Source organism: Gadus chalcogrammus, chromosome 5 (assembly GCF_026213295.1).
Source record: "Gadus chalcogrammus isolate NIFS_2021 chromosome 5, NIFS_Gcha_1.0, whole genome shotgun sequence".
Classification (NCBI taxonomy): domain Eukaryota; kingdom Metazoa; phylum Chordata; class Actinopteri; order Gadiformes; family Gadidae; genus Gadus; species Gadus chalcogrammus.
The window spans coordinates 9,827,144-9,854,910 of NC_079416.1; the positions used below are offsets into that span (position 1 = coordinate 9,827,144).

A 27,767-nucleotide genomic window follows, 5' to 3' on the forward strand; every position below is an offset into this window, starting at 1 on the left:
CACACACACACACACACACATGCGCACAATCACGCACACACACACATACGCACACACACACACACACACACACACACACACACACACACACACACACACACACACACACACACACACACACACACACACACACACACACACACACCCAATCACACCACACAGACACAAACACACACACAACGTTTATGAAAGACACTCGTCAGAAACAGACAATCTCCATAAAAGTCTGATCATTTTCCCAGTCGTTTTCAACAAAAAATTAAAAAATAGAAAATAAAGTAAAAATTATTATTCTTATTCTTATTATTTTCATACAACTGCTTATTAATTGTTCATGATTTAAACGTATTATCAAATATTTACCATAGCAATTCAAAAAGGCTGAATAATAACATAATAGGCCTATATAACGATAATAGCCTAATAATAATAATAATAATAATAATAATAATAATAATAATAATAATAATAATAATAATAAAAGGAGCAGTAGAAAAGACCAAAGACAAATCCAGAACCCCTTACAATTTAGGAAACTAAATATAATTTCGGAGTCAATTTATTTTAGACATTTAGCCTCGATGTTTATTCTGAGTATTTAAATTATTCTGATTATTCGAACTAAAATCCTCTTAATTTGGTGCTTCACGCATCAGATGAAGCTCAGGATAATACAACAGATCCTTAGTGAGTCAGATAGCGTCACTAAAGGCGTCGAACTTATTTTGTAGTGCATGAAACACAATGAGTTTGGAAACACTTACCAAGCCCGACCGCAGAGACATTTCAAAATGTGTCTCCATAACTCACACTACTAGTTTCTATTTTCATTTTCGATCCTTCTTTCTTGCTCAGCAATTTGTACGGATGAATTGGGTCATGCCATGCTCTTTGATTGGACGCTGTCCTCCTCACTTAACAAGTGGTCATCATATCCGGGGACACTTTGGAGTAAGAAAAGGCTTTATTTTTTGTGTACTTACAGTGTAATTATAAAAATATATAATTAAAGCTTTGGCAAAATATTTTAAATCTACATTGTGTATTTGTTCACATCGCTGAATTGACAGATAATCAATAACCAATTAAGAACATCAACTCATTGGTGTACAACAGAAGGGACCCCGTATTTCAAGCCTTGATAATTAAAGATACAAGACAGACAGGCCGATAGTTTACCCATTTGATCCCACAGTTTAAAACAAAAATCACCAGGCACAACATGAGGGTATTTGATTGTAAAACAATAAAAAAAAAATCATGTTGAATATGTATAAAAGAAATATCAATGCCTCAATGGTGATACATTCGCATGGCTATAGACCGCACAGCTATTGTACTCTGGCACGCGAATGCATGGATGTGAAACCTGAGTCCACAATAGGCACAAAACAAAACAAATGCAAAACACTTACTGTTGGAATTCTTGCAGTTAGGTCTATGTAAATGAGGCCTATATGTTTCTGTGGCCCTTGAGTAGGCCTATATCAGTCCGGGTCAGGCCTGGGGCCCTCTGGCGTTATCATGATGAGGTAGCCAGGCTGAGTCCGTGTACACTGTTCAGCGAGTCGTGCTGCTGCTGCTGCAGCTGCTGCTGCTGCTGCTGCTGCTGCTGCTGCTGCTGCTGCTGCTTGCTGATTGGGCTGGAGGGTTTTCTGTCTCCTGCATTACAGAAACGAAACATGTATATGTTCAAATAACAGCCATAAATAACGACAACAAAAACCAAAATGTTAGATATTATATAACAAGGCCATGATCAGGCTGTGTGTGTGTGTGTGTGTGTGTGTGTGTGTGTGTGTGTGTGTGTGTGTGTGTGTGTGTGTGTGTGTGTGTGTGTGTGTGTGTGTGTGTGTGTGTGTGTGTGTGTGCGTGTCAGCGTGCGTGCACTAAAAGTTGTTAAATTACGAATCTGTTAATAAAGTCTGTTAAATGTTTTAAAAGGTGAACGCACAAGGATCGACCCTGCTAATTAATTCGTTTTATTACCTCCACTTAATGTTTTATTGCAAACGTGTCGTGCTGGCGTGCGAGTTGCTAACCATTTTTATTGCAACAACAGCTGACAGCAATTGTCGAATTACAGCGAGAGCCTAATATTAGGGACGTGCTATCGGCCTTATCAAAACGGCAGCGCGTGGACCACATCTCCCTCACCGTCTCTCGACTGATGCTTGAACGCCATCGTAGAATGGATGTCTCCAGCGTGCATGCTCATGGCGCTGCCTGGGTGGGACTGCGTCTGCCAGTGATGGCCAGGGGTGACGTAGCTCCCAGCAGGACTGTAAACGCCATATTGGTTCGATGTAGAGTACGCGCATGCTGGAACATAACTGGACAATGTGGAGGATGGCTGTGGGGCAAACAGATGAGACACGAATATAATTAGTATAATTCTGTTTTGATTATTTATTTATTTTACATATTATTCGTAAGATGATTAATTTATAATTCATTCTGGCATGAAGAAGGTTTGTTTAATTAATGACCAATGGCAAACACATCCAATGAACTTTTCAAAACCCTGAATAAACGTGCTCGGTTCATTTTCTTGAACCACAGGTCGGCATTTCGTTTTACCTGTGCATATTTGATGTCTGCATCAATGGCCGATTTGTCAATTCCGTTGACTGAGTGAGCCGCGGGAAAAGAGGCTCTGTTGACACTTCCCCAGTCCTCCATTTTTGGAGGATATCCCTCCGCTCCAGCCATCGCTGAATTGGACACAATATTTATAACGTCATTTATATGCTTTTATAATGCAGACCTTAGTAACAAGAAAACTGTACACTTCGAAGAAACTGCTAGGCTTCATGTAGGACTAGATTATACTGTTTCAAAGAATATGCAGGCCTACATGTTAATATAGGACTATTGAAATAATTACAATTAATTAATTTAGGTTATTCTTGATTGCAAGTAAACAACAAAAAATATATTATCTGATATAAGGGCGTACTGGTCTATTCAAATGTAAAACTATAGGCCTACTCATACTCAAGATATAAGTACAATTTAAAGTTAATATTTCTTTAAGTTAGTTATGAAATAACATAACCTTCATTAGCTACAGCTCACAACGGAAAATAAGGACACCATTTTAAGCAAACCACCACCACACTCCATGCAGTTATAGAATATAAATAATCTAAGCCCATTTGCTGCGTGTCTCTAAACCTTTAGATTGTATTTCGATGCATATCATTTAACCATTAATCAAGCAAACGTGTGCTAGAGTTTAACAACCCTAAGGAACACGCAACGCATCTAAACGAGCGTGTGAGGAATTAGCGGGGATATAGCAGGTGAGCAAGGTGTTTGCCAATGCATCACTCCGTGAAAAGGCCTATTGATAGTCGTCTTACTGCTGTCTCGATGAATGACGAAAACCAAGACCTGCACACGGCCAGTGGACATATTTTCCTCCCTGTTGCCAAAAACCGACTGCTACTTGTGTTACAAGGCGATGCATTATGCGCAATGGCACAATAAGTCACTCACACATATTAAAAGATATTTGTATAAAACGATGGACAAACACAGAGAGGAGGGTACAGGCCTACGAGTTTGACATGCGGTGGAATACTGCTCAGTACTCTATACACACACCTGTGTGATCCATAAAAGCCCGTATACCGAGAATGTTGCTGACGGTGTGCGCCGAGGGCCAGGCCCGGGACAGGCTGACGTGCCCCGCGGTCATCGGTACCCCGGGTGGGCTGCCCATCTTGGTTCCCGTTGGCGACATGGTGTTGGGGTATGAATAAGGGTATATGTGGTTGTATGAGAGGCCGCCCTGCGAGGAGCCCTGCTTGCCGCCTTCGTATTGGGTCGGCTGGGAAAGGTTTCCAATCTTGTTGCGTAAAATCCGGCTGATCGAGCTGACGGACGGCACGTTGTACTTGTCGCAAACTCCATCCGCGAGAAGCCGGTCACGGATTTCCCATGCAAAGATCCCCGGGTCGCCTTGCTTGTATTCCCTTATGTTTTTCACCACGTTTGGCGTAGTCACCCGTGGTTTGCTTCCACCGATGGCACCGGGTAAAATGGAGCCGGTTTCATTATAGCGCGCCAGTATCTTACTCACACAGCCGTGCGAGACGCGCAGTTGCCTGCTGATATCACACGGTCTGATTCCAAGTTGAGCGAGCTCCACTATTCTCAAGCGGATTGCATTGGGCAGGGGTCGTCCGTTCACGAACACGCCGCCCAACTGGTTCACCTCGCCATAGGTTTGCTCTGGAAAAGCACAGAAACACATTTGCACAATAAGCCAATGATTTGCTGACGATGCGCGCACAAACAAGACCGAATAACAAAAAAGTGAGCTTGACAACAAAATATAAAGCGGTTAACCTTGAAGTATTCAGCATGTAGACGCAGTTTTATGTACAAAGTAATCATAACATAAGTATACCAATTTTAAACGAAATTACATGTGGTGTTTCTGCGCCGAAATGCCTTAGAGCTGTCATAACCCCACCTCTAAACGGGTTCAGTCGCCTCAATATATTTTCACGTTATCGGTACATTATGGTCAGGCTATTCCTATCGTTACGCAAGCGTGGTGAGTTCGGTTATGCTTCCCTAAGATATGTGCCACTGGAGCGTGCCGATGGCAACGCAAGCTTACCCATTTGCCTATGTGTCGAGATGCTCTGAAATAGTTGCCCCTCAATGGCTGAACGCGGTTGGTTCTCCGCTCAGAGCGGAGAAGGATGGAATGAGCAGAAAAAATAAGGAAAAGGGATCTCTTCAACTCTCCCCCCGTAGGCTCTCCGGTCTAAAACCTCCGCAGCAGGAGCGCAGGGAAGGACAATGGCACCAAGGTGATCTTCATCGGATAAATGGAAATTGGAGTTATACCAGAGAGTCTGAAGTTTGCAGGAATTAATTCGACTCGTTCAACCACGTCAATCTTGGGAGTGACGAGGAGGCATTGCTTTGATTTCATTGGTCTACTGGAGCCGGGGAGGCTTGCCCGTCCCGTGGATACGCCATCCGGTTGGAGCGCGCCACCTCCGTCAATGTTTTGCATAGGGGAAGTGACAGAGGAGAAGCTTTCCATCCAACGCGCTGTGGGGATTTATTAACTTCAGAGATCTAAAAGAATGCTTTTTATCTTGCAAGTAAAATAGCTCTTAACTACCTCTCCACCGCCCTACACTTGAAGGTCAGTGTTAGGAATGTGTTGAACAACGTATGCATGCAGTTCCAATTTAACCGATGATAAGACGTTGGTTGAGAATAGCAAATTACCCTATTATAATGTGCATGCGATGAAAAGCCGTTAGTGTTTTGCTTTGTACAATGGGTCACGACTAACACATTACATACAACTGTAACACAATTTTTTTTCAGATGGCCTATTACTGCATTAATTCGTTGAGTCTCCTCGTCAATTATATTGCACACGCAGGCCAAGTAATTCCCGAGAAAGGCTTCATCTCAACATCATTTGGTGTAATTAATAATGCAGCATTTCTAATGCTTTTGGTAGACGGTCTTTATTTACAATAGGTCGTGTAATGCATTTCTACTGAAAGAGACTCGCTTACTGTCTTCCTTTTTTAAATGCACCCATAGGCCTACATCAATCATGGAAAAGGGGCGCATGTAATCGATACCTCTATATCGCCGAGCTCCCAGACCATACGGGATATCGAATAAATTCCACAGGTATACATTATCACAGCATGTTTGCAGAGTTTCCTGTGTACGGTTAGAAGGTATCGTTTATAAGCTCGCAAAACGTCCCTCGTAAAAGTTAACAGTTGACCCAATGGTAACAAGGTGCAGCCAGGTCGCTGTCTCCTCTCCCCTGGCCGGCTCTGGACAGGCAGACTCACGGCACATGGAAAGCATCAGCCTGGGTCCGAGCAGGGGATGCACAGCCTGGATGAAGACGAAGGGTTTAAAGTGAGACCATTTATTTCATTTTTAATCATGGTTAAAGTTTATATTTTGATGTAGGCCTATATATATCATTATATAAGTAACAACCTGGGAAGTTTGCATTTGTCGCAAGGTCTGTTTTTCCACGTTACAAAATATATTCAAGTCATTCCTCCTCCACTTCCTCATCTTCTTCCTCCTCACATCACATCTTTATGTTTTTCTTTTTATTCTGAGCATAGACAGAGAAACCAAACTACCCTCAGCTGGACGACAAAGGAACTACACGGGCTAATCGAGTCTGGTCATTATTGCGCATGGCCCAGTGATAAATGGACTATTCTCATGGTGGCAGAGTTATTTTTTATTGAAAAAAATATTAGTCCTTGGTTTTACCGCACATTTGTATGAAAATAGTAAATCTGCCCATTACATGTTTCAGATGCTTATAAGCATGCCGATTGCGTCACGTTTAACTTAAAGGCTATACTTCTCTTTTTGGAAAATCAACATTGATGTTATTGTTCTAATTGCAATTATACTATTTTATCTCTTTCATTTTATTTTTGTTTTTGTTTTAAATGCGTTCTCGTTTTTTAACATGCAGAATGAGAATTGCATACAATTAACGTGTAGACCTATTGGCAAATATCCCCTTAAGCCTATAAATAATAAAAGTAAGGGAAAGAATATATATTTATAAATACTATCGGCTATTGTTGATTGCATTTCTATTTTTAATAATAAATGTTTTACTTTTTCATTGCGATTTAGGCTATCACATTTTTTGATTTATTAAAACCTTTATGGAAATACCCATAACATTATTTGGCATTTGTATAATTATTATTTTAAGCTATATACCATTCGAATCAGCGCAAACGACAATGTATAGCCCTATAGTCCTGCAAGTAATTATCGTAGACTATACATTTAATTTGGAAAAGCGGTTTATTTATTATTCATTAATGTAGGGTATTATAACTGCCATAAGTTCATCCCATTATGTTCCAGCTATTGGATAACATTTATATTGTTTCAGTATGCCTGTATATGACAGTGATATGTCTAATTGTGGTTCTAAAGTCTATTCGAATTGGATACAATTGTGGATATGCAATTGACCCAATCATTATAATGTCGTTTCATCTTACAAGCGAGCGATATATGTCAAATGTCTCGTTTCACTAACATAAACTCATCATTTTTTCTTTCACTGCATTATTTATATTCTGCTAGTTAATTTACGACGGTGTTCAAAAAATATTTAAATGATAGTGAAAAAAGAAAATTCCAAAACAAATATATAATTTAAGTAATTGTGCATATTTTTTACACGCATGTTTATCAAGCATAATTATTTTTCTTCCTATATGGTGGAACAGTAGTCTAAACTAATTTGCTTAATTCTCATTCGATTGATGTTGGCAATGTGCAGCGACCCTTCACGGTAAATATTGATGTTGGTGTTGAGTGTCATCAAGGGAACCGGCTCCTAAAACGAGTTTGTTCGTTCACATTTCTGAAATATGCTTCAAAGCATCTAATTTCCCTGCATTCATGTTTAGTGTTCTGATAAGAAATGTGTATTTTAAATTCAAACCATAAACTATCCTTTTAAGCACAAACTTGATCTATTAATATCTTCAGATGTGCTTGAAATGTTTCACCGGAACAGTCAGTCTTGTTTTGTTGAATAGTGATGAACCTGAACCGAATGAACCTGTTGTGAATAATCGTTTTGTGAGTTCTATCGTTACTTGCATGGAAGTACTTAGACGTTGGCCAGCAAATGCATTTAGTAGTACAGAAACAACTGAGAGGGATGGGCAGTCTATACTTGTAAGAATGACATACTAATGATAATAGTGTACATAACTACTACATAATAGTGCAGTTATTTCTAGCAAACAAGCGAAATCTGAGTTTTGGTGGCCATATTGTTATTGAGGAATCTGTCTCTGCTAGGCTACATTATTTTGAACTTTCGCAATTACATTTTTTCTTTACTGTGACATGCAGTATTTATGACCACTATGCTGCCCCCCATTTACATAATCACACTTGGCCAATGTTGAAAATCAATATAGTAAACCTCGGATGGATTTCTAATTTTTTTATTGAAGGGGATTTATAACCTTGTATTTCACTTGAGGAGCCCAGCCCTCTCAAACACAAACACACACACACACACACACACACACACACACACACACACACACACACACACACACACACACACACACACACACACACACACACACACACACACACACACACCTGCACATTATCCACAAATACTTTCCTGCAAACTATCTACACATACACATTCACTCACCTGCACACTATCCCCTCACACACCCAACGCGCACACACACGCACACGCACACGCACACGCACACACAACCACTGTCACCCACTTCCTCATTTGTTTCAGTAGAACAACAACAAAAAGAAAAAGTGTGTAGGTTATTTGTGCAAAACGATAGTTGGATCCCTTAACAGTAGTCATATTAGACGGAGCCGTCTTGGACCGTAACAAGCGTGCGGGCTTTTTATGGTCAGGAGAGCCGTTCTGGGCTTCAGAAGGCTCCTAATGAGCGCGTGCAGCAGCCATTCCCCGTGATACGTGCCAGCGTTTACCAGGCCGGGTAATTGCTTGTGACCTTTTACCGGGCAGGTTCCTTACACAGAGACTTGTAATTGTGACACGTGGCGGCAGAGCCCATTGTGCAGCGGCAGAGGTTATGCAAACGTTCCTTTTTACTTTGGATATATAGGGAGAGAGAGGGAGAGAGAGGGAGAGAGCGAGAGAGAGCAATGTACAACAGAGAGACAGAGTAGGCCTACAAGAGAAAGAGACAGGATAGTCTCTTTCAGTCTCACCTGTTAGCTCATAGTGGTGTCGTTTTACATTTGGACACTTGGGCGGACCTTCGGTGGTAAATAAGTCCATAATTCCGTGAAAAGGCTATTCTTACTGCTGCCTCGATGAATGATGAAAACCAAGACCTGCACACGCCAGTGGACAAACTAAACGTTTTTTTTTTATAAATATTTATTTTCAAAAGGTAAAGGAACGGTCAAAAGGAAAAAATGATAATGATTACATTTTTCTGTCTGCTCATTGAACTTTTTTCAGTTTCCAGTTTGGACGTCATAAAACCTCCCTTTTATCGATTATTTTAATCATCTGTGATTATCCTATGTTTTGGTGTGAGAGCCTATCTGCAAAACTCAATCCAGAAATATACCCATTGCACGTCTCAGTATGAGAACAGAATGCTCCTTATAAAGTAATATGCAATAAAGTGTGTGTAACAAGCATGTTTTTTCTTTTATGAACTGACTCAATGCCCCTGGAGACACATAAGTCCTAAATCACTCCCGGGCTCCATCCAAATGTTGCGCAGCACACTAGCCCTCATGGACGCCGTCACTCCCTCCACCTGGCTGCTTTTGTTGTTGTATGCAACACATAGCATCATGTCTTGTTAAATGTACTTTTTCTCCTGCCGTTGCAATCTGACAAAAAAAACAATGGTTTGATTGACAACAAACCAGTGTTGATTGTGTTTGTAATGTGTTCAACGGTCAGGAGCTTACAAAAGGGAAACAATCTTATGAACTCATCATCTTTCTCGTGTCTACCATAGCAGGCCCCTGGATGAGAGTTATCACATCTCATTCTGATGAATACAATACAACTGTTGAAACTGTAGAAATATGTAAATTATCCCATTGCAGTGCAACCCTTCATGCCATAGAGGTCATGGAAGCTTGTAGTGTATGAATGTCAGGTTGAAGAGCCCCTTATGTTGTTTATTATCTGAGCATAACACTGATATTCCCTGACACAAACACTGCAAATGTTTATCAAATTGGATTTATTGGAATATGTTGCTCAGTTACATGTCACATTACACAGCAAAATCGGTCTCAAGATATTGATGGGAAATGTTTTTTAAATATAATTAACTGACTAAACGACGATTGTCAAACGTTCCTTGGCTGAATTCAGAAGAGACGCATTCTGCTGTCTTTCCATTTCTAATTGCTGTGTGAGTTATAAGTCCCGGCAGAGAAAGTCTCCCCACTCCATATGAATCACAGTGTGATGTATTGGCTTTGTTCTTATCACGTCGACACGGTAATGAGAACCTTCCTCTGAGGAAAATGAAGGTCTGAGCTGTGCACTGTGGGCCACTGTGGCCATATCAGTTCTTAATGGTCAAGATAACTCAGTACCAAGTGTTGGAGATAAGCCCGTACACATGCTAAGCATCCCATATTGCCTTGAGCCACAGAAGATACGGGTCAAGGTGCACTCGCCCATGCCTGTATTTCAAAGCTTTAATCCATTCAATCCCAAGAAATTATGTGAATTTGAGGTATCTGTTATGCGGTGGAAAATATGATGCTCTGAAACCTTGTATATGAATTGATGGCCTATCGTGCTCTTATCAGGATAGAAATAGACTCCGTCGATAAGATTAATGTGTTAGGCATATTTTTAAACCATTTGTATAAAGACATTGAGAAAGACTCAAATCTTGATCCACTTCTTGCTGACATCGTTTTTCATGTTTGCTGTTAACACAAGTTAAGTTGAAATGATTTATGTCTGAAACAATGATACACCAACGCAAACTGTGTTAGACAATGGGGGTCATTGGATGTCACTGGCTTATTTGTTTATATCAACTCACCTGATGGGGGAAAGAAGGCATCAATCCAAGTTCCCTGCCTGCCCTGCACTCTTAGTTTTGCAACAGTGTCAGCCGGTGGGAAAAGACCGCCCTCTATGGTCACTAGCAGGTTATTTTTTAAGGTTAAAAAAAATAGATTATCACGTGAGGTGGTCTTCAGGCAGACAATCCAACATTGAAGCCCACCCACTGGTCTTTTATGCAACAGTTTTTTAAATACAAAAAGATTTTTTTGATTGGGCACATTACAATAATTGACAACTGAAAATTAAATAACATTTCTGAGGCATATATATCATAGAGTTATATGTTTGGCAAACTTTACATACAAAGTAGGCAGCAATAAAGTTCCTTGAAATACACACATCTGTAAGTTATAGCTGTTCCACTAAGCAGCAATTTTAGAGTGGCAGGACAAGCTTGAGAAAGCTTTTTTATCCAATGTGTGTTTTTCCTATATGCCTGTTTACATGATCTGGATGCTTATCCAAATCATAATCAAACTTCATCCGGAGTTTGCTCTTTTCAAGTAGCTCCTCATAGGGATTCAGGTGTATTTTGTGTCGTTCAATAGCCAGCCATTATAATGTCATATTCAGGTATCTGTTTATGCCTTATGAATTACGACTTGTTTATGATGATAACAAAGCACACCACATAAATCTACACAGGCATTTGCTGTAAGCATTAGAATGAGTGATAGGAAATTGGCCGTAATCCTTGTTTTTGCTCTAGTTTATCTGGGAGACCAAGCAAGGCAGAGTCTGTTTACAATTAAGAGGAAGAACCTTAATTACTATTGGAGCACTTCTAAAGCTCAATGCAGCATTGCTGCTGATTCATGGTTGCCCTACTTGGAGCCTCGCCCGAGGACCAGAAGAACAGTAGGTCACACACGGGAACTGACTCCAAACTCGCTTCATTCCGTTTGTTACAGAGTCCAGGAATAATGTGTTTGATTATATATATGTATTGGTTATTGTTATTTTTGTTACTTTGCTTCATGATTTAATTTTTCCCAACTTTTTGTGTTTTTGATTCGATTCTTAATTTTGTTTACGATACACTGATGAATACTATGATGTGAGATTAATACTAAAGTGTTGCATGTGACAGCGATGCGTGTTAGGTCCTCATATGACCCAACCTGACCTGGTGAATCCCATGCTCCTCCCATTTCCGCTCTGTTTGAAGTTTGCTTTAATGCTATGCTTATGGACAGCGGGCCATGCCAGATCCGTAGTGGAAAGTCCTGTAAGGGGTAGATTCAAGGTCTTCTATCAGAGGCAGTGTGATATTGTTTTCCGCCAAACCAGAAATCAAGGTCTTGGACAGCTCTTTTCTATTTCAGGGATCAGGGGGCTGTATGTCTTCTGACAGTTACTTCTTTCAAGATTAATAGTTTTATGAGAACCACGTGTCTTCCTCAACCATGCTCTGTATCAGTCAACATTACCAGTATCGCAGTGCTCTCCCGACAAGCAAATGTTACCTTGCATTGCAATACGTGTGTCTGTGTGTTTGTATGTGTATGCGTGACTGTGTATGCATGAGTATTTATGCATGAGTGTGTGTGTGTGTGTTGCTTTGTGCTTGTGCATGTATGTGTGCATGGGTGAATGTAAGTGCATGCACGTCTGTGCGCATGCGCGTGTGTGTGGCTACACTAGGTACAGCAAAGAATGCAATGTCGCTTAAGGTTTGGATGGGCCTATTCGAATCCTAACAAAGCGTATAAACTACGTGAACTTTGGGCTTGCGGCAATCTCTCAGGCTTTCATTGATTCGACCAATATGATTCATAATCAAAACGCCGCTCAACACAATCTACTATGCGGCCCTTGATAAGCCCCAACAGATGATGTCATCCATCCATCGCACCACAGGCCCTAGCTTGAGACGGAGTGTAGACTTATTGAAAGGCAAAGGTGCTAACAAGCCTTGTGGTCTGACAATCAGTGTACTGACCCCACTGAAACCTCAGTGCCAGACACTCATAAATGCAATCCCTTATTTCCACCCCCGGCGTCCATGCCAGTTGGGCCTGGAAGTGGGTTTGTTTTGGGTGTACTTGCTAATATTTCAGCCCGAGCAACACTTTCCCCCTTTTTCTCATAAGACTTCTGTTGGGCTTCCTGAAATGTATACGTATTCCCACCTGTGGTCGTCTGTCATGGGGTCGACCTGTTGAAAGCTGCATAACATGAGTCCAGTATCCGCATAATGGATGCTTGTTTGTCCCGACACACATGGGTAAGCCTGCTGCTGGGCCGCGCGGCTGGGTGCTGCCGCATACTGTAGGCTGAGAGCACTACAGTCTACGGCTCAGAAGAGCCAGACCCGAAATGTACAGTCCATACATTACGGCGAGCCTCCAACGTCCGTAACTCAAGCCCTATGATTATTTTTTATGATATCCTGCCACGGCGTATAGCCTTTCAGTAAACATAAGCATGTGTGTCTTACATTTGACCAATACTGTAGGAGGGGGGGGGGGGGGGGGTCCTCCCGTCTGTCCTCGGCTTCCTATATTTAGAGAGCACCACCGCATCCCATTTGAAAGCTGATTATATAGAGCTAACAAATTGACCATGGTCAGTACAATCTGAGCTCAGAGTGCGAGGTAGAGAAAGACCTCTCCCCGGCATTCACTGCTGGATAGGGAAGGGCAGTGAGGGAGCGAGTGCTCGCGCATGCTAGTGCTGAAATGTATGACATGTTTTTTTTACTGCGTAGGGACAGACAGCGCAGCTAGTGCTGCTACCAAGCCCGGACTTGCTGGCCAAGAAAAGTCCCTCGTCGCGCCTCAAAATTTCCCCAATCTGTTTCTCGCAGGATAAACCCAGGCACCTCAAACGCTAATTTGCATTGCACTGTGTATCTACGGGTCAACATATAGAAGTATGTGAACGTGGCCGTTTGTTTTCTCAATTGTTTTTGGTATAGAAGACTCTTTTAAAAGAGGTTTTGGAAAACATACTTTTTTGTTATGTACATATTTGGATCCCCAGATTGAGATGAAATAGTATGGAGGATATACTGTTGGAATATGGGGCTTGGTAGTACTAAAAAGGATGCATAATCTTATGAAAGTGTCCTACATGCAGCAGCAGGGATATGGAGACTTTGGGTGTGCACACCTGCCCCAACTTTTGGATTTTCTTCAGGGGTTTCCCAATTTTCCTTGTCATTACGTGTCAGATTAAATGAGATAACAATCACTTCAAGAATAAAAGTGGTTGTTTTCAGTGGCACTCATAAATATTTGTTTCCAAGCTTTCGGTTGAATGTGAATCGATGCAATCTTACAGTTCAAGCTCTGATAAGTGATTGAGACCAGATGCGGACAGGATTTTTTACACACTAGTGTTGTTAAATCTATGCGAGATAAAACCTAAAAACCAGCCAGAATTTAAATTTCAACCTAATCCTCTCTTTCTTTGGATAAAATCTAATCCTACAAGTCAAGTTGTACAACTAATTATGCCTAATGTCGTTGGGGTCAGGAAGCATGTGAGGAGATTGTTGTTCTCCTCACTCCTCACAAGAAAGGTCAAGGAGATCCAGAACTTGTGTGATTAGCAAATTGTCACACCCTCTGGTGAAATGTGCAAAAGCAGGAAATTATCCAGCTGCTTCATTTGCTAAATCATCCCTCGTTACAACAAAGGCATTTTGTACAGGTCAATCAATTAAATATGATTTCATTCTGTCGAGCGCACACACACATCCCATGGTTTTTATATCTTCAAGGAACTTCCGCCAATGGAAAGTTTGAAGACTGGAAAACCTGTTGCCAGCAATTTTCATCGAATACACCCAAACCTCCCTGATACACGGCGCCATTATCTCAAAAGGACAGACGTTCCCGTGAAATGATTCAAAAAGTGTCCCCAGATGGTTCAGACCATAGCCTGCTGTTTGTGGCTACATCTCCACCGCATCTCTGTATGATAGAAGCCCTTTTCAACACGTCGGATGAGGACACTGTCCAAAGAGCAGAGACAATTACAAACATCAAAAAGGAGAGAGAGAGAGAGAGAGAGAGAGAGAGAGAGAGAGAGAGAGAGAGAGAGAGAGAGAGAGAGAGAGAGAGAGAGAGAGAGAGAGAGAGAGAGAGAGAGAGAGAGAGAGAGAGAGAGAGAGCAAGGCACACTTCCCAGGATCAGAGACTGAAAGCCTTTCCCTTGGCAAGACATGCAGACTCACTGTCCCTCAGCCCCCTTTGACTCGATGAAATGGCAAGGACTCCCTTCTCTAGGACACACACAGGACTTTTTTTATTCAAGGCAAAAGGTACACGTTGGTCTCCTCTGAAGTCGAGGCCCAACATCTCTGTTCTCCGTCATCGTAATGATGCGATTGTTTTAATGATGATTGTGGTTGTTATGTCTTTCCTCCCACGTATAACCCAGAGGATAATGAATCAGAGGGGGTAATGTGGATCCGCTTTGTGCCTTATTAATAGCGGTTGAGGGACACGAGAATGACGTGAGATATACAGATCTAAGTAAAGTACTTTGTGGGACTAATTCAAGTGAAGAAGGGCGATGTTAGGAGAGCTACAGTGCAGTATACATGGACAACATGAAGGGCTCGGGTTGGGGAGGGAAACATTTGATTAACCCCCACCACCCCGCCTCTCATTTACTGGGAAGACTTGAAACACAGCCAGACCACCAATTCCTGCTATAAAAAAACAGCCCACCACTAGGCTGTAGACGAGTGGGATGCGAACGGTAGACCTGCACTGCTGAGGTTCTGCTCGTTCTGCTCTGCCTTTCTGAGTACGACCGCAAATGAGCACAAACAAATCCAAATTAAAAATGTAAACAATCTGAAATGATCGCTGCAGTGATAGCTGGGAACTGACTCCAAACTGTATTGCTGTCACACGAGAATGCAACTATTGCTGGTGCATGACTGCTTTTCCAACTCTGCGTGGAACTTTATAACTCTTATCTCTTTTTGCTAAACCCGCCCCTAATAATAACCACACAAGTCAACATTGAAAAAGTAAACACGAGTGTCCTATTGGTAATGGATGAGGGGAGTAAATATTATTAAATCATTATTTGAAGTGATAACTCAGTATTAGCAAAACAGCTTTCCTCCTGCCTCAGCCAGACGAGCTGTGAAAATAACTATTTAAACACCGCACCTTAACCTTTGGCGATGACTGCACAAGTTAAAGTGGTGTGACGTGACGGTAATATTTGTTCAGTTAGTGTGCTAACTGAGACGACCTGAAAGTGATACACTCAACACAGAAACCCGGCTGAGTCAAGCGGGACGATATAAGCATTCTCCATTTATAATGTTGGGAGTCCAAGCGCAGGATGGATTTGTCAGTGTCTCCTCGTCTCCAGACGATACTCTGTGGACGTTTCCTCCCCTCCCCATGCAGCCCTCACTCCCCGTGCTCGAGTAGGCATGTGCAAGCAAGTCTAACGCGACAGGTTTGATGGGTTACTGTTTAATTGTTTTTCTTTTCCTCTGCCAACCCTGTTTTAGAAAAAGACCGGCGCCATTTTAAAAATGTTTTTTGGAATTCTAACTCAATATAAGCTACGAGTGGGCTTACACGTAAAACATGTGACGACATGTTATCTTGTGATTTCACATGCTGACTGCGGATTTAAGACAGAGAAAAAAGAGGTGTCTGTTCCAGTGTAATGGATAAGCCTACGTCTTAACAAGAGTGTATATTTTAACCCAATGAATTAAAGCTTGTATCTGCTTGTAGCACCGCCAGGTGAGGGAGACCAGCGAGGAGACCCCCGTGCGAGAGAGACGAACCTTCAACTCTCCGCACTTCGGCTCCAAAGAGAATAAGGCGTCTGTCCACGACTCCCTTTTCTTTTACCTAGCTGCACTCCAGGTCATATCAAGTTCTCAGGGAGAATGCAGATAGCTGCGATCGACTCGATAAGGCGGTGCAAAGTGATGACACGATGGCAGGATCGGCCCGTCAGACAAGGCGCGGGCCACGGGTGAGTGAGAATGCGTCGTTGCTAGAAGGTCATGTGTCATATCAGTGGGGAGGGCTGAGCATGAAGCCGCCTACTGCTTCACTATTTCACTATTTCATTATCCACCAAGACAGCCAGAGAAACACACAGGGCCATTCCTTGTTTATGAGTCAGTTAATCATATTTCCAAAAAGCAGTTTAACCGACAAATATATCAATAGTGTTTTACTTGTTTGATTTTGTATTTTTGGGTTTCACAAAGGTTAATTTAGGTCAATTTTATGGTAATCATGTTTTACTGAATCAATCAACTGTTTTTTTTTCTTATGTATGAATCGTATTGTACTTTATTAATACTTATATTGGAGATCTAGATGTGTCTTCCATCTACAGAGAGGTCATCCGATCTCAGGATAATGCACAATTCAGTAGGTTACTTGGAAAATTGTCCCACTACGTTTCTGAACAGTTTGTTTACATTTTCAAGAAGATTCCTGTGTGAGATAGCTCTTCACACACCACACACAAACACGCATGCACCCCCACACACACACCCCCATACACACACACACACACACACACACACACACACACACACACACACACACACACACACACACACACACACACGTAAATGAGCAAGAAAGAATACGAAAAAGGGGGAAAGTAGTATAAGAGTGTAAGAGAGGAAGATAGGAGGAGTAGGGGGGCAGGAGAGGGGTTAAAGAGAGAGGTTAAGGGAGCATGACTGATCTTTATTCATAGATTGACAGAGACCAGAGACCTCTTGGTGAACTGGCTCTCCCCAGGGGTGGTGTACATGTAAACAGGTCCAACATGCAGGTGGAAATATGGGCTGGTATATGGGAACATAAATACAGTACTGGCCAGAATGCAAAACAGTGTAATATTTCATTTGGGGTTGAACTTCAACGCTGAATTCATGCTACTTCTGTACCATGGAGTGATTAATAATATGAGGTACAATCTTTCCTGTAGAATTCAATCTCATTCATATATATTAATTGTCTCACCATATTTAACAATTAAGCAACACGAGCAAAAACATATTGTGTTCATCTCAATAGTCCAACTTTCCTCAATATTTTAAAATCACTCCCCCTCCTTCTGATAATCGTATATTCCTCCAACCCACAAGTTACACACACACACACACACACACACACACACACACACACACACACACACACACACACACACACACACACACACACACACACACACACACACACACACACACACACACACACACACACACACTCTCTCTCTCTCTATATCGCTTCTCTCTCTCTCTCTCTCTCTCTCTCTCTCTCTCTCTCTCTCTCTCTCTCTCTCTCTCTCTCTCTCTCTCTCTCTTTCTCTTTCTCTCTTACTTTCTGCACTATTAACGTTTCAGCGCATTTGTGATACATGGTAGTGTAGCTGACTGTATAATGACCCATGAATTCTGTAGAAGACACTAGTACCGAAACACTCCACCGTCTGGCCTGCAAGGGTTGTTGTTCACATGTTCTGCTTCACATGAGATGATCATTGATGTCGCGCTCTCCAATCAACTAACTATTTTTTCTGTATGTCTCTCAAAATAACATAATTGTATATCATCGATCTCTAAGAGATCAAACAATATAAAATTATACCATCCCAACTAAGCCCATATAGCCTTGTATGCATGTGGAATGATACATGAAATCAATACTTTCGGAATATCTAAAAACCTAAGCTTTTTTTTGATAGTTTGGTTAATTTTCACCTACGCTCCACCATGTGTATGTACGAACACTAGATGGCAGCATAGGTTTGTATATAGCAGGGGTCAGCAACCTTTTCAACATGCAGTTCCAGTTTGACATTTTCTCGTTAATGAGTGTGCCTTAAGCAACAATGTATTAAATATTAAGCTGAATTATTACACAGCGACCAAAAACATTTCAAGAAAACCTGGAATTGTATTATTTCCATATAGTCTACAATCATGCATCAACATTTTAATTTTTTTTTTTGTTGTTATATTTGCTACATGGGCTTACAAATTATAATTACATATGTCCCATCTTAAAACACCACTTTCAGAAACTCATTCAAAAACATATTTGCAGTTTGAGGAATGTAGAAACAAGAATTGATGACAATGTTGGAACCATCCATATCAATTTCTTTAAGGCATGTACAGCTTTGCAAAACCATGTGCAATCAGGCCACTTGCAACAATATTTTAAATATTTTCTTCTCAATTGATCCCATTTCAAAACACTGCTTTCTGTAACTCATTTAATCATATTTGCACTGGGAGGAAATTCCAAAAACAGAATAAAGTGCAAAATAATGTTATAATAATGCTCCTGTATTGTGCGCTGACATATATATATATATTTTTTAAGTGCGCCAATGATTATGCTGCCACGTGCCAGTGGTGGCACGCGTGCTAGGGTTCCCGACCCCTGGTATATAGTGTGGTCTGCAGCAGTAAGTTGTTTTCCTTAAAGGAACACTCCACTCATTTGCATTAAGCTTTGTATTGTTAGAAACCCAGTCATACGTTTGAATGGCCATGCACAACACTCTCTCATTTTCCCCTGAGATGGGAGAAATCCGTATTTACCTCTTACACTTCCTTCTGGCAATGCCATAAAAATCGTAATTTTGCGTCATTGCCAGAAGGAAATGCAAGAGGGGGGATTTCTATTGGGACTACAAGCACTAGTTCCCATCCTTTCAAACCCGCCCATAGGGGGTGGGACCTAATGCGCTAACAGACCTATCACAGATCAGTGTTAGTGCGTTAGACTTCAACTGCAGAAAACATGGCCGAAGGTACTGAATACGCAGACGGACACAATATGGAGGATTGGGATTTTGAAGAAGTTATGGTAGAAACGGATGTTCATGGCTATCTTTATGAGCCACAACATAGCGACGAGCAGCTGAGGGCTATGGAGGAACAGGAGGCGGCTGAAGCTGCCACCGATACTGCCGAGGCAGACGCCCTGCCTGCCGCAGACCACCTGCCTGCCGCAGACGAGGAGCCTGCAACGGCTCGAGCTGGGGCAGATTGGTGGTGCCTGTGCTCTCACTGTCCGCCAATTGACACAGAACAAGAGTCTGTCTGCTGCCGAGAATTCCAGCGGTGCCAATTTCCTCTGGACGAAATCACGTAATCAAAGGAGGACGCGAATGTGTGTGTTGTCGATCACCCGAGTTTCGCATCCGCATATGGATAGCGGTGTCCTGGAGACCTACTTTAGAATACCTAAGGTCAACTGAAAACGGCAGCCAAAGCCTACAGGCAGGGCTGACGCTGGACGTTTTGGTGCCCTAGGCAACTCGACATTAAATTGCGCCCTGGACAGGAATTCCGAGCGGGGGGGAAGACGACAATGCGTAGTACACAATGCGTAATACGCATTGTCCTGCCTATTAAGGTGAGGGTTTCAGTGTGCCCTGACAACTAATTCCCCACCCCCTCCCTTCTCACATCCACATGTGTGCCTTCCTTTCGCTTGTTTCGTATATTTTAATTAATTAATTAAGGGCACCACCAGAGGGTGCCCCCAACACATTTGCCACCCTAGACACTCGCCTTGGTCGCCTATTCCGAGCGCCGGCCCTGCCTACAGGGGCAAATGGACGTCTCTCTGTAAAGTAAGTTTAATATAAAGATGATGCGTTTGAAAAAACTAGGGCAGAAGTCTAAACTAGTCAAAGTATCTCCGGGATATGTTTACACAAAGTTTGCTCGCGCTACCACTCGCGCGAGGACCATGGGTCCTTCCCCCTCCAAACGGAAACAGGCAGGCGGTGCAGCGAGAGCAATGCATTGTGGTAGTTGGAGGATTACTTACTTTTGAGCCAGATAGACACTTTCTGCCTTTTCTCAGGCTAGGATGAACCGATTTCAATCTTTTTTGCACATTTATAATGCATAGAATTATTTACTTCATATAACCTTCATATCTCCAGAGGTGAAGTATCCCTTTAAGTGTGACATTATTGTGTATTTCGCATTAAGGGCGCTCAACACATTAGCCGCCCTATAGGCGATCGCCTAGGTCGCCTATGCGAGCGCTGGCACTGACTATTCCGATAACGTGCAAACTATTTTAATAATATATCCCCGTACGCGCACAGAACAGGGCGCACTGAGTTCGGCCAACAGTCACACCGTTGTAATTACGGCCACGCCATCTACATTTCGGAGAAGCGCCATCACGTCCTCGACTGGCCACGAGTGCACTAAGACGGGAAATATTTAAAATTGTCTTTTTTATTTTATTTTGTTTAAAGACATACGTTTGTCTCTGCCTGAGGAGGCAGATATAGAAAACTCGAATAAAATATTTTTCTACTCCATCATAGTCTGGGTCAACATGTCTCTAGGTGAAAGGTTGGTCACTATTGATATTGAAGTAGCCTACTTTTATTTTTATTTTTAATTTAAACATACCAATGTTGTGTGAAGGGGGAGGCTTCTATTAAAGTAAATCAGTGGGAGTTGAACCCTGGTCCCCACAACGTTAGCCGACAGCTCTCTTCACCTGCCCACAGAGTAAAATATATATGGTCGGAGGTTATATAGACATATCATTACATTAAAAACGTACATTATGGTTCAAAGGAAACAAACATCAGCAGGAATTGAGCCCTGGTCTCCAGAGTTTTATCCAACAGTGCTCTCCACTGCACCACTGAGACAGTAACAATGAACAATAATCCAAGGTCAGTTTCAAGACACTGTTGGTTCTAAGACGAGCAGGTGGGTAGCGGTAACATAAATGTTGGATGTAGGCCTACTATATGGGATCTGGACATACAAACACATACATTCTGTCACTCACACACACACACACACATGCACACGCACAAACACACGCACAAACATACACACAAACGCAATTGTCTACGCTTTAACGTATGCATATTGGGTTACAACAAACGACAAATTAAAATAAGAGAGAAAATGTTTTTATCACTCTCGTTTCAAACAACTATCGTGGCCATTCGAGTACATATTTCTGAGTTTACGGGGAGAACTGGAATGAACCACGAAGTCCCTGTCGGCGGAAAGCCCTTTACCGTACAAAGCAATAGAAGCGCAATAGCTTTTTTAAGTGTCGATGGCGTGATCATGCTATATATTCTATAAGTGCAGATTGCGTGACCGCAGTAGGCCTACGCCTGCTGCAGTAGCGACGGCACTGTGAGGTTAAGCCGTCCTAGTTTTCGATCAGCACACAGTATTTTTGGAAGTAAGCAAAATAACGTGGGCAACGAAATTGGCCTTCATCGTCATAAGATATGGCAAGTTGACAGTGGCTCCGGTATTCCCCAAATCTGACGACTTGGCCTCCCTGGAGCCTTAACCTATTTATATTCAGAACCATTTGACTTTAAAGTAGGCTAGGTCAACTTATTTAAGTTCAGTTTCAGGTTCAGTAGGCCTATTGCATACAACTGGAGAGATGACATGGACGTAGCCTACCTTGCTTTGAGAAAGTCTACCTAGACATTATACACTGGAGCTGCCACAGGGTGGCAGTCTTGAACCATAATTAACAGAAAATGGAATAGACCTAATTTGACATCAAATTGAAGGGAGTATAAAACGAAGAACAAAGTAGAAACCGGTAAAAAAATATAAGAAACTTTCAAATAAAACAATTCTGTCGTTTTTTTGCGATACTAACTGCCCATATTAATCAAAGCTTGTAGTAAGTCCTACCTCGTGATTTTGTAATTCAATGCAATTCCTCATTAGGCTAAACTTCCCATTGGAACAAAAAATAATAATAAAAAACAAACTTGCAACCCAATTAAAAGACAATAAGATAAACTCAGACAGAAAACTTTTAAGGGCTTGACAAAGACAGGCAAATATGAGAACAGAACATTTTCTGTGTCAAAACATGGGACTTCTGGGTGAACAAATATAAAGCTAGAAAACTGTTTCACTATTGAGATACGATCGTTTGATGCAAATTAAGTGTAAACCCCATCTCGTTCATTTGCCATACACAATGGCAAATGAACGGGATGGGTATGAAGTGCTCCTTTGACTCAACCGCTGCACAATCACTGCAGCGCATTGGCCGAAATGGCCTCTAAACAATATTATTAAACAACCGCCAAAATGTATAAAACCTGATGTATATTTATTTCGGTCTTAAGTTTAAAGGGACACAAGCGACGTTAAGAACGTCAATTCAAAACTGGGGAAGTTGAAAGGGGACTTTTGAATGATGTTACCGACGACGTGTGAGGAAATATCGACAGCGAAGTCCACATTCCTCTTCGGGTTCAGCGATGTCATCCTCACTTTTCTATCAATTCTTCATCCTACTACTACACCAGCCCCTCCACGACGAAACTCGAACAAATCTGCTGACATTGATCCTGCCTCTTGGGTTGGGCGTAATTTCATTTCAGCCAGGAAAAGACGTCTATCTCCAAGAATCTTGACAGACAATTGTATTTACTATTTTCCTTTCACGCGGGGCAATAAAGGCGAGGGCAGTTATTGCATCAGATTATAAGAAAAAACGTTTAATGATTCCCATATATAACTCTAGACTGAGTAATGATACAGCTGAGAGCTGACAGGCCCATGATAAATGAAGTCTCATATAAAAGACATTCAGTGTGAAGAATGGCTGGAGATGAATTGCACGCTGATACAAACTCATGATAAAGAACAGTAAGAGCCACTAGAGGACTTAATAATGTGCTATTCATTTTGAAGTGATTTTGCTGGTTAATAAAAAGAGCACAAATTAAAAAATATATATATTTATTGTGGGCGTCTGGGGTGATTTCCCCCTCCCCCATCCACCCCATCCCCAATATCTACCCTGTCTCTCTGACTTGTAGCCTATCAAGTCCTCATTCGCCCTCTTCCATTCTTGGGAGTCTGCGTTTATGTTCATCGTTTAGATTTAGGGTCCTTTTACTGATGTCATTAGCATTGTTGGTCCTCTGGCCTGCGTGAACGCTGAGCATCCCTCATCATACGGTTGACTCAAACCACCACCACTGCTTGGATCCCACCCATAAAACCAATAGCAATGTCCGTCTCAAATATAAATCAGGCCTCTGCGCTGGTCTTCTTTTGACACTGCACCTCAGAGACGTCCTTAATGACAGCTGATGGAGGTCATTTCTGTGGATTTTCCTACCAGCAAGCCTTATTCAAGCCTCATAGTGCCTGTGTGTGTTTGTGAGAGCTGTGGTTAAGGGATGAGCTCTTCACAAGTCACGATCAAGGACTAGACTTTAGAGGATGGTGCGGACTACAGAAAAGAGGACAATGCACTGATACCCTCAGAGACCCCGTGATTTCACGTTCAATTGAACAGATGGAAGGCGTGGCACGGCTACTAACCAACCAGACAGTGTGACCACCTTTAACAATAGGGTTTAACCACCTTCACAATGGTCACCGGGTTGATTTCTCACGCTGGTTTTTAGATTCGCCGTCCGTTTACCATCTTGCTTGTGGGAAACGTACAACGATATAAAAACCGGCATCTGATATGGAAACAGGTTGCAGCGTTCATCTCTCAGCCTTGTACAGACTACGGCCCCCTCCCCTTTGCACCGCTTTGTTGCTTAGACGAGCAATGTGCACGTCGAGACCGCTGATGTACACATGATTTGAATGATAAAAGTGTGCGGCTAATGAGAAAATGTAAATGAGGCCAAGTGCTAGGCGGGCAGTACACTCGCTCTCTCATATATTACTGGACGGGGAACGAAGCAAAGGGGACCCGGGTTAAATGATCCAAGGGATTATTTTCAGGTTGACACCTGGGAGGGGGATAAAGTAGGGCTGCACCTCCATTGTGCGGCTGGATGCAGATGTGAGGGAGGGTGTAGGGATGATGATGGCGGTGGTTGTTGTGGTGGTTTGGAGAGGGCGGGGGTTTGGAGAGGGCGGAGGTTTGAAGAGGGCAGATCTAGCGGTGCAGGAGACCTCACCTTGAATGGCGGGGGTCAACCTGTTGCCCGTAGGGGAGGATCACAGAGTAGGAGTGTCAGGGGTGGAGCAAGCGCTGCTCCACCCCTGCTCTGAGGCCCCCCTCCTCCTTAACACCCTCAAATGCAGCGTGAACATGCTAGCCAGGCGCAGGGAGACACGACGCACACAGGCGACACACAGTGCACCACAGACAAAACACAGCTCATGTCGGACACCACACACAGGCCAGGCGACACCCAGTCCATGTCACACACCACATAACATCCAGTCCATGTCACACACCACATAACACACAGTCCATGTCACACACCACACATCGCACAGTCCAGGTCACACAGCACACATCGCACCGTTGGAGATAAAACTGATTTCAAGTACAAACTTCTGAGTGGCTCTTGCAGACATTAGCTTAAGATTGGTTTGATTGGATTTGTTCTTGAAAACTCTTTCACACCATTGGACATAATTGTCTGCTATAAGGTTCATCTTTCGGCGTGTCATATACATGGCTGTCCTTATTTCCCCTGAATAATTACATTAAGGCAGCCCGTATTTATATGTCTTATCAATCCAAAATGAGGATCATTCTGGAGAATATGCTAACCATTTGTGATGGGAGGCCTCCAGCAGCCTATTAACTTGAAAAAGGTTGATGAATATATGTCCTAGCAATTAAAATGTCAAATGGTGTGTCAAAAATAAATTGCTTTCCATCAGCGCTGGGTATCAGATGCGTCTAAATTTCAAGGTGGAATCATTATACCAAGATTACTTTTGAATGTACGGGCGTTCCGTCACAAATTGCTGCAAATGTGTGATGGTGTATGCACTTACATTTCACTACCATGTTTAATAAAAATGTGGGTCCGAACCAAAATGCATAAATACTGGTATTTTACTGGTTTTATAGTTCACCCAAAGCTCTTCTGGATTCACAAGACATTAACACTAACACACGCAACACAAAATGAACACTTGTTACCTAAGATCGTAATAAAAGATAATGGCATAGCTAAGTTACTTATAGGGTAGGGTACTAATACTGCAGTACAACTATAGTAGTATACTTACTGCTACCACGACTTAACAGCGCAATGCATTTGGCTGTTCCACAATCCCCAATTAAGGCATGCATAATGTAAAACCCTGTTTGAAAACGTAGATGTGCAGTAACCCTCAGCAAGTGTGCTGTGATCACCTGATCGCTCAGTGCAGCGCTCTCCTCAGCCTTTCACACACTACCTAGCAACGCCGCACTAGATCATCCCTATGGACACCCCCCCCCCCACACACACACACACACACACACACACACACACACACACACACACACACACACAGCCACACACACGCACGCACGCACGCATGCACGCACGCACGCACGCACGCACGCACGCACGCACACGCACACACGCACGCACGCACGCACACACACACACACACACACACACACACACACACACACACACACACACACACACACACACACACACACACACACACACACAACTTGTGCCTCTTCCACCTCACACCAACAACCCCCACAGTCCCCCAAGCAAGAGCTCTCAGTCCTTGGAGAAGACCCCTGGCCAATGGTGAACAACAAGGCCCCTGAAAGGGCCATGGCCTGGCCTTTGTTTGGCCCTAGCTGAAGAGTCCTTTTATTGACACAGTGTGTAACGCTGTATGTTTTCTTGCCCCTTAATTGCATTGGCCTTTACTACCCCTCGGTCAATCAATAGCACCTCCCTGCCGGCATCAGTAGCTCTATTCACCGGGGCCTTCCCAGGTGATCAGGCCTCCGTGTGAGGCTTGGTGGGAACGTGATTGCCCCAACTCCTGGACCAAGGGAGGACACTGCGTGTGCAAACGTTCACTGACAATCCTATCTGTCTGTCTGTCTATCTATCTAAATGTCTACATCTATCTATCTATCTATCTATCTATCTATCTATCTATCTATCTATCTATCTATCTATCTATCTATCTATCTATCTATCTATCTATCTATCTATCTATCTATCTATCTATCTATCTATCTATCTATATAACTATCTATCTAACTTTCAATATAGCCAGCTATCTCTTTACGGTATATATATTTTAATCTGTCTGTCTCTGTTCATTCATATGTTTGTGTGTGTGTGTGTGTGTGTGTGTGTGTGTGCGTGTGTATGTGTCGCTTTTCAAGGAGGTGTGTCGCATGCCTTTTGACAAGGCTGTCAGCTGGCCAGCTTGTAACCTTGTCCATCGACCAGATAGATCCCTGTATAGTGCGGCTAGTCCACCGACCAATCAGAGTGCAGCTCTCCTCAACACGCTACACTACAGGTAGGGCGCAAAGCAGACTCTGCATGAGAACAAGAGGGGCAGTTGACAACATGCCTTCACCACTCCTGAGTGCAGGCGTCCAGGCGCATTAAGCAGAAGAGGTATAACCCTCTCACGCAACCAATTTAGCGATGATTCTGTAGTGCCGCGCTGTGACAATGTTTAGACAGAGGAGGACGTAATTATCTTTTTGTGTACTTTAATAGAGAGACATCCGAGGGGCCACACGGACTGTGGAACTACTGTATGATGATATTATCCCCTTCATTCGGCGCAATTAAAACATAAATAATTAAACGCGGCTAACTAACGTAGCCGCTATGCAAATTCGACGATTTTAGAGAGTTGAAGAACACAAGGTTTTTTTTTTCTGCAAATGGGGAGGCCATTTAATATTGACCTTTGGAAATGTTACTTTGAATGCGATGCGATGCCGCTGTTTAATTTGAAGAGGCACTTATCTCAAAGTCAACATCTTGCTCGTGTTTTCCTGATGCACCCGCGGTCACTGTATATTTGTCGGTAGCCAGGCAACCACAAGAGCCGGGCGCTCACCAAATGGATGTGTGTGCAGTTTGACGCGCCCGATGCACTCCTTACCGCTGACCCCGGCCTGCCATTTTGTCTCTGTCCCACGAAGGTTTCAGAGCTAAACGTTACCTTGTCTCAGCAGGTGTGCCCGCGTGGAGGGCCTAGTCCCACCGAGGGGGTCACCAACCCCTCACTGCTACTCCCATTTATTTGAATAATGGCCCATTAGGACGGCTGGATGTCCAACGTTAAAGTAGCTGGATGTGGCTCTGGGGATAAAAGACATAATTACCTGACTGGGTGAGGTTGTGTTGTTGTGTTGCACACTCTTCCTCA

At 42.7% G+C, this 27,767-nt stretch overlaps 1 protein-coding gene and 1 long non-coding RNA gene across 5 annotated transcripts; one reads left to right on the forward strand and one right to left on the reverse strand.

The window, feature by feature from the left end:
- Positions 1–459: 459 nt before the first annotated feature.
- Positions 460–4,923, reverse strand: pax1a (paired box 1a). Of its 3 annotated transcripts, XR_008895679.1 has the most exons (6): positions 4,634–4,916; positions 3,610–4,239; positions 2,581–2,714; positions 2,158–2,353; positions 1,416–1,662; positions 460–944 (listed from the first exon to the last, which is right to left on the reverse strand). XR_008895679.1 is itself a non-coding variant. In XM_056591068.1 (5 exons), the coding sequence occupies exons 1-5, from the start codon at positions 4,635–4,637 to the stop codon at positions 1,523–1,525; spliced, it is 1,077 nt and encodes a 358-aa protein (XP_056447043.1). In that variant the 5' UTR covers positions 4,638–4,923; the 3' UTR covers positions 1,240–1,522. The 3 variants fall into 3 exon arrangements, 2 of the variants coding, with proteins under 2 accessions (XP_056447043.1, XP_056447042.1); XM_056591068.1 differs by lacking the exon at positions 460–944 and having other exon boundaries at positions 1,240–1,662; positions 3,637–4,239; positions 4,634–4,923; XM_056591067.1 differs by lacking the exon at positions 460–944 and having other exon boundaries at positions 1,240–1,662.
- LOC130383053 (uncharacterized) lies at positions 4,584–12,814 on the forward strand. Of its 2 annotated transcripts, none has more exons than XR_008895681.1 (3): positions 4,584–5,173; positions 5,587–5,919; positions 6,138–12,814. It is a non-coding gene; the product is annotated as an uncharacterized LOC130383053 (long non-coding RNA). The 2 variants fall into 2 exon arrangements; XR_008895680.1 differs by having other exon boundaries at positions 4,640–5,679; positions 5,794–5,919.
- Positions 12,815–27,767: the final 14,953 nt, after the last annotated feature.

Coding starts and splice junctions, on each gene's coding strand:
- pax1a (XM_056591067.1), bottom strand. Junction 2,715..3,609: donor GGCTTTTATGGATCACACAG/GTGTGTGTATAG, acceptor TGTCCAATTCAG/CGATGGCTGGAGCGGAGGGA. Junction 1,663..2,157: donor CAAGCATCAGTCGAGAGACG/GTGAGGGAGATG, acceptor TCTGTAATGCAG/GAGACAGAAAACCCTCCAGC.